The 11,215-nt window shown below is 46.4% G+C and overlaps 1 protein-coding gene across 15 annotated transcripts in view; it reads right to left on the reverse strand.

Moving 5' to 3' along the window:
• The window catches only part of GRM7 (glutamate metabotropic receptor 7), an 840,756-nt gene extending 831,425 nt beyond the window's left edge, over nucleotides 1–9,331 (reverse strand). For all 15 annotated transcript variants that reach the window (XR_010842481.1, XR_010842477.1, XR_010842478.1 and 12 more), the window contains exon 1: nucleotides 8,486–9,331. Coding sequence is in view for 6 of the 15 variants with exons in the window: in XM_059076083.2 (XP_058932066.1) it covers nucleotides 8,486–9,004 (519 nt within the window). In the remaining 9 variants the exon portion in view is untranslated. The remainder of the gene's footprint in view (nucleotides 1–8,485) is intronic.
• Nucleotides 9,332–11,215: the final 1,884 nt, after the last annotated feature.

The following is an 11,215-nucleotide window of genomic DNA, read 5'->3' on the forward strand; positions in this document are numbered from 1 at the left end:
TAAAATCCTGCCCTTGGCTGCCTACATTTAGAGTAAAAGACACAACGCATGTGATGGCCTCCCAGGACTTACCCAATCCATCCCATCCCATATCTGACCTCAAGTCCTCCTGCTGCCTCTTCCTCCCCACTGACTAAGTCAGCCAGGGCGGCCTACTTGATATTCCTCCAACCTGCCCGGCACATTTCTGCCTTAGAGTTTTGGGACTGGTTGTTCTTGCTCCCAGGGAGCGGTCTCCCCCCTCATACATTCTGACAACTCCCTCACTTCAAGTCTCTGCTCAAATGCCAACTTATAAAATCCACCCTGACTACCCTATTTAAAAACAGAACCTACCTGTACACTCCGCCAGCACTCCCAACCCAAGCCTCTTCAGTGAGCTTCACATCCTTTTCCTTATCCCGTAGCGCCCATCAACTTGTGACAAAGCATAGAATTTATTTATAACATCCGTTTCCACACGAGAGTGTAAGGAGAGAGAGAGCATGCAGGAAGGAGCACGCCAAGCCAAGGCTCTTGTCTAATTTATTCATCGATACGTCCAAGCATAGAGAACAGGAAGATGCTTGATAAATATTCCTGAAAAAGATATAGATGAGGAAACTAATAGTAAAGCTCAGAAAGTTTAACTAACTTCCTCAAGGTTCTAGAGCTAGGAGAGGGTCACAGTAGAATTCACACTTCGGGATGTCTAACTTCAAATCTCTCAGCCTCTCTGCTATCTTAAGTCCATGCAATTCGGGATTTGTTTTAATCAGTGCCATGGAAATTCTCACTCCAATGACTAGTATCACTAAAGTGTTCTCTGTCTAGATTTATATGTACATTTTCCATTTAAACAAAGGAAACAGAAGAGGGGAATTCATCATGGGTTACTGCGGTAATTTTACAGCAATTTTAGCAATAATGACATTTAAGTAATAGTGATATTTAATGATAGCATAATAATCATAAAATAATAGCTCTTAAATGTACTGAACACGAATCGCATGCTAAACTCAGTGCTAAAATATGTCCATGTACATTTTGTGCAAAATCCTTACGAATATTCTATCAGATGAGCTTTACGTGTAACTCCACCAGGCACACTTCTCTTATTCCGCTTTCAAAGATAAGGAAATTGATGAGAAGTGTGGTAACCGTTTGATCAAGATGAGACTGGTAATAAGTTGTGAGTATGAATTTAAATTCAGGTTTAACTCCAGAATTTGATTCTTAATTCCCTACATGAAAATCCTGATAATTCCTTTGACAAGAGTATGTTTCCTCCTGGAAAACATCCCCCATTATGTCTGCCTGTGCTCATACCTTCAGAACACAGTCAAGTTTAAAACATGATAAAAATGTTTAAATAGTGTGCTTTAATAAATGGAAATATCTTCATCTAAACAATAACACAAAAAGGCAGGCTGAGCCCTTTGAAGTGGCTTCGTTGCTATCTGCCATCCAGAACAAGAGAAGGAATCAACAGCTGCAGAGTAAAGAAAGCACGAAACCCAGAGATGGAGGATTCTGTAAATGACCAATTACAAGACTATTAAGCTGCACTTTCATAGCAAGAGGCAAAATATTCCATTAAACTGAAAATTCTTCTACCCCTCACTCCAAGGCCCACACAAACATTCATGTTGCATTTATTAGGATGTATTTCCTGTGCTCTACCAACTTGACTTTCAGCAACTGTATAAGTAGAGTCCTTTTGCTTTGCACATATATCTGAATGATGGATTCCATCACTGGAGTTTTGTAGAAAGAGTGGAGTGAATGAAATAAAGTTTGGGAAGAGCCATCATAATCCATAAGGATGGGCACTGAATCAGGACAAGAAGAAATCGCTCTTCTCATTTATTCAAATGAAAATTCTACTATATATTTATTGCCTCTGTACAGGGCCATCTGTTGAATAATGGAAAACAAGCATCTTTTATTTGGAGGTAGGATTTGCGTGCTCAAGTTTCTACGGGCCTACAGAATTAATCTTGTTTTAGAAATGGAATAAAATGTAATTTCTTACTGTAAGTAGATGTGGTGAAGCAACTGGCAACTTTGATGTCTTTAAATCACTGCAGTTTCGGGGTAGGCAAATCTATAACTATTTCAAACACTTCTTTATTGGTGTAACAATTGAGCAGTGTGCATGGTGGTCAATAACCTGCGCACTGTCAGACGACTCTAAGTTTGAATCTAGACTTTGCCACTCACCAGCTATGTGACTTTCAGCTGTGAGAATCACTTTCTTCAGCTTTACAGTGTGGATTATTATATGCCCTTTGCAGAACTACTGTAAGAACTAAATGTATATGGGCACAGAGGCTCACAGTAAGGGCTCAGATTAGTACTGTGGTCACTACTAGTAGTATTGAAAAGAAATTAGAACTTCTATTCTCATAAAGTGAGATATGGGTCCCTTTATCATTGTAATTTCATATCATTTTACTTTTGACCTTATAATTTAATAACTTGATCCAAGAAACATTTAGCAGTAAATATAATTGAAAGAAGATTACTTGTCAAACATGAAATACTGTAGTATCAAGTGTGCTGGCACAATACTCTTCTCAGATAATTAACCTGTAAAAATATGTTCTCTTCTTTTTAATTAAGCACATTGAACATATATATTTACTGTGCCAATTGGCAAAAAGTCCATTAATTAATCAGTCTAACCATATGCGGCATAAGTGTCTTCTAAACATAATCGCATACGTATTTTATTTGTTGCGAAAATGTGTTTGAGATTGTTCTTTTCTGCCTATTTAAAGTAAAAGAGGGTGAGAAGTAGAGTTAGGCTTAATGTACTTTGTACGCCATTATGCCATGAAAATGCTTCTCTGCCCTGGAGACAACAACAAAAGATTTGCATTAATGACAAGAATCAAGTATGTTCTAAAGCTTCCAGGTAGGAGGCCTATAGGTTGCAGTTTATATCAGAAGTATTTGCTCTCTCTCTCTCAACTGCATCTAGATGGGAACGACGTGGTCACAAACGCTTCAAGGTGATATAGTAAATGTTGGAAAGAGGGCGGGAGGAGGCAGAGTTTTGAATATCTCAAACCTGAGCTAGAAGGATTTTATTTAAAGAAAAGAGCAGATATTATTTTCACTGAAGGAATGCCTGTCAGCAAACCTGACATTAATGTAGGAAATTCGCTCTTTTAGCTATGATGCTTTCAAACGCACATGGCTGAAAACAAATTCAAAACAGTCAAAGGAAATTTAAAAACAAAAACCAAACAACAACAGCAACCTCAACAAACGAGTACTGGAAATTCAGGGATGCAGCCATATTTGGATACAGTTGGCTCAGAAGTTCCAGAGTATCAACAGGGTTCCAGCTCTCTCTCCATCACTCAGCCCTGCTTCCCTCTGCAAGACTTCATTTTACAGAAAGTCTCTTCTGGTGCTGGATGCTCACTGGGAGTCCAGAGTCACATCTCCCCAGCTTAGAAATTCCAGAGAGAAAAGACAATTCTTCCATCTTTCTCTGGGAGAAAAGTCCTGGGGAGGAGTCTGGTAGACTCAGCCGGGGTCAGATGCCTACCCATGAGCCAATCACCTCCTTTACTGGAGTTCAGTCCCTGGGCGACTCATCCCCGGGCACCCGTGAGGAGGCAGGATGTCATTATCTGGCAGTTCTCCAAGAAAAGCCTGCTGTTTTTCTAAGACGAAAGGGGAGAGGACATGGGTAATGAAGCCTGTATCTGCTTCTGTAAAATCCTCAGAATCTTACTCCCTGGCGCGTGTCCGTGACCACGCAGTAAGCTGACCCAGGAGGCCATTCTTCTCACAACAGTCTTTATATATGTGAGTAAGGAACACACTGGTGAAAGAATATGGGAGAAAGTCTGAGGATGAGAAGTCAGCTAGACTGATAGTAACTAAAAACGCTGTGGGAAAATATCCTTAAAAAGTTGCCCCCAACTCACTCAAAGTCCAAAGTTGGAGCTGGAAATACAATGTCATGGAGTTTGGATAAGAACAGGTTTTCTCCAAGCTGAACTATGACACAGAGATTAGAGACTTCTAGAAACTATACTTTTTCAAAGAAAAAACATCACATGAGAAAAATTAGGCCTAGAAAAATTAAATGACTTAAGGTAACATAGCTAATTAATTGCAGGACTGAGACTAGAGTATGCTTTGTGTAATTGGCTATGGTCTTTTAAATCCATGATACAACTTCTATACGTAACAAATTTGTTAATCCCGAAATGTTTATGAAATTCAAGTAATCCACTATCTGAATTATTCTTGAAGAGAAAACATCCAAAGACTTCTCAATTGTATGGGTATACATACATAAAATACACATGGAGGTATCTTCAAATATAGTATGTGCCTGTCTCTATTCCTTCCCTCTCCGCTCTTTTAACAAATGCCCCTTTAAAAATTGCCCACTCACCATCTGTTAGGTAAATTTGCTGAAACACTGTAAATGTGGAGACAGAAACTGTTATAGAGACTATTCCAAACGGCACTGACACCTGTATTCATGAAATTTATAAAAGGGTAAGTTAGAGTTGTTTTTTGAACAAAAAAAAATCCCACTATAGTAACACCACATCATCCTAGGTGCCCAGTTCTATCCAATTACATAAGATGGAGAAAGAGAGAAAGGGAGAGATAGAAACAGAGAGAGAGAGGAGAAAGAGAAAGGAAGAAAACCAAGTACTTATGTATAAAATGTTGCTCCCAAAGTTTGAAATTATACTCAAGCATCAATGAACAGAAGGAAAACACTTACAAATGTACAAATGTATTTCGTTTATGGTACGACGGACACAGGTTTAGATTGGCAACAAGCTCCCACAAGGGTCAAATTGACCACTTTTTTCTACCTAGTTGCTCTTGAGAGAACAAAACAATTGAAACAGATGCCATTCAATTCCAAGCCTATAGCTTAGACCATGTCACTGCACATGAAATATTGTTCATTCAGAGTCAGCACGTAGCAAGGGTCATTTAGACTCTCAGAGTGTTTGCTCTCAAGTCAATAGCAGAGAAGCCTTGAATAAAAACGTTCCCATTACTTTCCATTGTAATATATCTTACTTGTAGCCCATGAAACAGTGGTCAGGGGAGATTTATTCTTGGGACACCATATTATATAATCTCTCCACTTTAAGCCATCCCCCACTCTGTGATTATTTTTTAAATATGTTACTCGTAGTCAATATTAATTTATATTTAATCTTTCTTAGCATTAGGAGAGTATTATTTTGCACAGGCTCAGAAACAAATCTTCCGAAATTCCTCCCTGATGCTCCCTTCAGGCTGAAAATGCATTGCAGGGTGGCTGCAGTGACTTAATTCTAGTTGGCAGAGCCCTGGCCACACACTAATTTCATTAGCCTCAAATTCCTGGATTTGAAAGATCCACTGAATATGATTCCTGTCCTCTCACATGTCACTTAGTAACCAATTCAGTGTGCATACAGAGGAGAGAAAGGACTTGCTCAGCTCTGGCCCACCGGCAGGCAGATGAGAATTCCGAGTCAGAGACACTGTTTACATCTGAGTGGCCATTCTTGCCTGGGTCCTCATTTTCAGGAAGGAACTTCAGTCCAGGCTTTGCCGGCAGCTGCAGCATCTGTTACATCCATTACTATCTCCTTGTTCCTTCGTGCCCCCCAGGGCTTAGCACCCCCCATGTAAGTCACTAAGTCTTCCTTCCCCCAGCCTAGAAGCTTACCTCACCGTAAATTTTTTATCTCAAATGATAGGTTTGGCACATTCCCCACAGCAACCCAAAGGGATTGGGGAAAAGAAAACTCAAATCTCTGGAGAGCTAAGAATTCAGCCATTTAGAGAAGTTTCTTTTATACAGGACAGTCCTCATTGAGCTGAACCCTGCAATCCCAGAGAAGATTCACCTACCCGTTCTTTTCCTCTTTCCCTGAAGTGACTGTGCCTTTGAACAATGGGTCTGTGTTCCACGATTCTCTCTATTCATTTTGCAGGTTTACAGAGGCTGGGAAACTGGGGACTGGACTTACATGCCAGAAGCTTCTAAGATCACACACAAAAATAAGGCTACTGGAAGAGATTGTTGGAATCTATCTCTGTGTATTTGAACATGGGCAGTGGTTACCCGGGATGCTCACACCAAGCTTCTATCCAGCTTGCAGCACAAGCTACAAGTTGGTGCATAGCCCTCCTACTACCAGCCTCTTCTCAATAAATGCAGGTGAAAACTGGGGGCTCTTTTCCCTCAGCTGTTCAATCCAACATGAATAGCTGCAATTTGCAAATTAGAGGAAAATGACAGTGTTTTCTCTGAATGGTTTTGGTCCCAACCCACACTGCTAATGCTGGCATTCAGTTCCTTTCCTTGCCAGCCCAGGGAACGGGGGAACTAAGCATAAGGCAAGCGTTTTCTTTTCTTGCAACTGCCTCAGATCCACACACCAGAGAAGGAATCAGCTCCCCCTGGGATCTTTCTCAGCAAACACAATTCTTCAGCCTAGTCTGCAAGCTCTCTCTTGACTTGAAGATTTCACTCTTTTTTCGACAGGCAGGCCCATCTGCAGTACTGCCCAAGCTCCAAGTGAAGGCACCAAAATAATTTTAAAAATGTCAAACAGCAAATGTGCCTTCAACCCCCAGAGCTCCAGTGAAAAGACTGTGAGTCGCCCCTGTGGTTCTCAGGTGGCCTCTGGCCTCATCCTCCTGCCGCACTGCCTCCCTCAGGTTCTCTAGTTCAAGCTCAGAGGTAAAGGAAGTGCTTCTGGGTTTTGCCTACAACAACCCAGGCTCTTCCTGAAAGCATTACCACAAAGTGAAGGCTGCCCAGAAGCACCTTTGGCTTTGCAAACATCTAGAGATCGCCATGGTGGCATACTCAAGAGCTGCCAGGGATGCTCAGAGGCTCAGAGGGGCCATACCAGGCTGCAGCCTTAGACAGGCACCCCTCCTTCTGGCACAAACACAAACTTCATACTCCTGGGCGCTGATGTAGTGACGGCTTGAATCTCACAAGGAGTCCCCTCAAGAAACCCAACATGCTTCAGGAAAGGCACTTGAGAGGGAGCCAACTCTTTAGATACGGGGAGCCTAAGGGTCAGCCAGAACCTCTGGAGAAGAGATTAACTGAATTTGGGTACTACCAGGCAGGGAGAGAGCTGTGCATTAGGAAAGGATCACTTCAAGACAGAGATGAACAAAAAACTTGGAGACAGGGCTAGAGAACGAGAAGAGAGGCAGAAATTGAAAGGGAGAAAATAAAAACAGAGAGAGAGAAAGAGAAAGAAGAAAAAAAAAAAAACAGCAGGGAGAAAGAGACACAAGGAGAGAGACACACAGGAAGAAAGACAGAGAAACAAGAAGAGAAGCCATAGTCACGCAGATCCTGAAACTCAATCTCTTCATCCAAAAGCCATCCATTTATACCCAGGGAGGCCCAGGAGCCGTGGGGCGGGGGCCGCGGGAGCAGGCGGTGAGAAGAGCACTGCAGTACAACCCACCGCTCAGCCGGCCCGATCCGCCGGCCTCGCATCTTCCGCCGTCGCCCGCCTGCACCCGGAGCAGGAGGACCGCCCGGCCTTGCTCAGCGCACCCTACTGCCTCCCTCCAGGCGCCTTCTTGTCTGGCTCTGGGAATCGTCCTCAAAGCCCAGGATTGGGGTTCGGGGGCTGCGTTAGGGAGGTCGTGGGAAAGGATGGGCACAGGGTGGATGCGGAGAAAGCGATTTTGTTTCGCAGTTCGCATGAGCTCATCTCTGGGCGCTGAACTGGCAGGGGTAGAAAGCTGATCGCCCGGCTCCTGCCAGTGGCCGGATCGCACATGCAGTTTAGACGGCAGTTTAAACAACTGCCCAGAGCAAATCACCTGGGGGTCACGTCTGCGGGCGGCATCTCCCCACTTGAGGACAGTCCCCACGCCTCCTGCCCCAGGCCCTCGCAGAGACAGGTTACAGGTCGGGAAATCCAACCCGAGCGAAATGGGCAATTAACATCCAAATGTAGGTGAGGACCTAGCCTTCGGTTTAAGAACTGCCTCCCTAAGCTCTTCTCGAAATTTTCCGAGGGAGCTGCAGCTTGTCGGGCGGCTCGGGGCAGGGAAGCTGGGAACTGGAGAAATGCCTAGTTTCTAGGCGTCTTCTCATCTTTCATATTCCTTGCGCCTAACTGGCTCTCACAGGAGCCCGGCACTTTTACAAGCCTGTTTTTGAACCATATTTCAGTCTAATGCAAACCCATTTAAATCATCGCCTTGTTTTTCGGAGACTGTTTCTTGTAAATGGGGCCATAAATCCAGAGTGTCAAGCCGGATGGAGTGGAGCGCGGACAGGGGAGAGATGGAAGGGAAATGAATCAAGCAGGGAAAGTACCTCCTCGGGTGAGGTGGGAGGGATTCGGCAGGATCTCCAGGGTGGAAATGAGCGAAGGCTGACCAGACTCCGCACCCCTGGAGTCCAAGCCAGCCTTCCGGATAAAGAGCGCGGGGAGCTACGGCGCGCTCTGCCCCGGAGGGAGCGCCCCCCTACCTGGAAAAGCCTCAGGATGTTGGCTACCATGATGGAGACCGAACTCCCCGAAGCCCCAATCACTCCAACTACTTTCTCCGGCTTGATGAAAACCGGAGGCTCGCCGTTGGTGCAGCGCACTTCGGAGGTGTCCTTCTGGATGAGCGCCTGGACGAACGTGAGCGACTGTTCGAGCGCATAAGTGTCCCTGGAACAAGTGTCCAGGATCCGCGCTCCCAGCGTCACGTTGGGCAGCAGGTTCGGATCGCTGTTGATCTGGTCCAGGGCGTAGAGCATCGCTTCCAGCCTGTGGATCCCGTTCTCCCTCTTGATGTCGCCGCAGGGCACTCCGCTGGGACCCTTCGCGTGCACCGGGAACAGCCCCCCGAGGGTGACGTCCCCCTCGATCCGAATGGAGTGCGGGGCGTACATCTCCTGGCCGCGCGCCGCCGCCGCCAGCGCGCACAGGAGCACCTCCAGCACGCAGCAGGGGAACTTCATCAAAGTCAGGGCGCGGAGCAGCTTCCCCAGCTGGACCATGCTGCTCCCGCGGCTGCGGTGGTGGCGGCGGCGCTGGAAGGGACGGTGGCGGGCTCGCCGGAGTCCTGGCCCGTGGGGGTGAGCTCCTCCGGGGAAGCCCAGGGTCTCCTGCGGGCGAGGAGGGTGGGGGCGCCCGGGGAAGGGCAGCCGGCGAGGGTGGGGGGTCCCGCGGTGCCTGCCAGCTTGCAGCGCCGTGCGCTCTCGGGTTCCCCGGCCGGCGCGCCGCGCTCGAGCTCGCGCTCGGTGGCTCGCAGCTCGAGCTCTCCAACAGCCCAGCACTGGGGCGAGAGCACGGATTGCTATCGCTTTAAATGGTCGTTCGGCTCCCTCTCCTCCTCCTCCCACTCCCTCCCACCCTCGCTCCCTCTCAGGCTCTCCCCACCCTTCCCAGCGCCCGCCCTCCCCACTGTTTTGCATCATCACGCAGGGAGGGGCTGCGTGCTGAGGTAAGGGGGGGGGGGAATGGGTGGGCGGCTCTGTGGGGGGGAGTGCCTCCGATTGGGAGTTTCGAGGTCCCCAGGGAATCTGGGGATTGCAGGTCGCAGGCGAAGGCTGAGCTCCTGCTCCTGTCTCGGTGTAGAAGCCGCTCGCTCGCCCGCCTGCACCCACACGCACATTCTAGGCACAGGGTGGCATCAGCCCCGGACAGGGCGGCACTATCTGGGGCTGACCGCTTCCAACCCTGAGGTCCGGAGCCGGGGCTGTCAGCTCCGGGAGAATGCGAGGTAGTCGTAAGGGGATGCCGCCAAGGATGAAGGGTCGTAGCGAGACCCCAGTCTCTACTGCTAATTCGTCTGTGCCAGTTTTTCCTAAGAAAAACACACATACACACAGAAGCCTGTTTTATGACTTAAAGAACCTTTACGCAGAGACTTCTCCGGGGCCGGGCACTGGGCTAGCCTGTAGGGAAAGACGCCAACAAGAAATGCTGAGGATGGAAATGCATCTCTGGTCTTCAGGGGTTACTGTGGCCGGAGCCCGATGAAGTAACCCTGGTCTCCAGTAAATCTGTGGCGGATTGGCTCATTTTCTTCCTTTCGTCGCAAGAGATGGAACAACTGAGAACTCTGCAGAGCGCACTTTTCTTCTCCGGCGCTGACAGGTGTAAGGCTCCCTCCTACCCATTTCCAGAGATGCTTTTGGGCTGATGTCAGGTTTCCGCCGGCAGGAAATAGCAAGAAAGAGGCAACAGTAGGAGAAGCAGATAGAAATCTCCCCATCGATCCAGTGATCCAGTATACCATTCTTTTTTTTTTTTTTTTTTTTTTTTCCTGGCTGAAGATTTGGAGGGTTGGGGAGTGCAATCAGGATGCCAGAGCAGGTTGTAGTGCAGTTAGGAAGCTGTTTTTCAAAGGTGTCCCCTCCTACAGGTCCAGCCCAAACTTGGCCCATTAAAGCAACAAGTGGCCCTAGTTCCTACATAAGGAAGGACAATGTTATCTGTCCTTGGTACCCAAGTGTACTCCTTATGGTGCTTTCTTCTCTTGCTGAGACTTTCTGTTGGAGTGCAGCAAAACTCTTATACAGAATTGAAGGTGGAGAGAAAACCAAAAACAAGACTACACTTTCTGTTGTAATGTTAGTGTACTAAAGAAAAATGTCCTTGCACATAAACAAAACAACACACACACACACACACACACACACACCTAAAAAGTCAGAAGTCGGGTAGTTGGTTGTCTCTTCCACCAACCACCTGTATGACCTTGGCACTTCTGTTCCTGTGCCTGGGTTTTACTTTCCCCATCTGTAAAATGATGAAATTGAATTGCATGTTTTACAGGTTAACTTTTAACTTTCAAATCCTCTGTTGAAATAGGCCATGCACCTTTGGCCATGGTGTTCTTTTTAGACCAATATCCTTTGTTGCTTTATGAGTAGGGCACCCGTTTTTTGATACCCAAACAACACTTCAAACATTTCCTGGTACAGAGGATTTTTTTTTTTTTCTTTCTTGTTGACCACCTATTTATCTTCCTTCTAGGAAGAGTCCAGTCCATCATTTTCTTTTCAGACATGCCCCTCCTTCAGGTTTCAATACTTAAGGTTTGAGGAGGAAAAAAACCTTCTGGCTGCAGTGTTCAAGGAAGGGAATGGAGGCTAACAAGAGTTATGCAACGCTAATCCCTGGACTTCTGCTGGAGTAACGAGGGTGATGACATAGGGTTACCACTGTCCAATAGACAATCCCTGCCGGAGTTAAAAGAAAAA

Source organism: Kogia breviceps, chromosome 10 (assembly GCF_026419965.1).
Source record: "Kogia breviceps isolate mKogBre1 chromosome 10, mKogBre1 haplotype 1, whole genome shotgun sequence".
Taxonomy (NCBI): Eukaryota; Metazoa; Chordata; class Mammalia; order Artiodactyla; family Physeteridae; genus Kogia; species Kogia breviceps.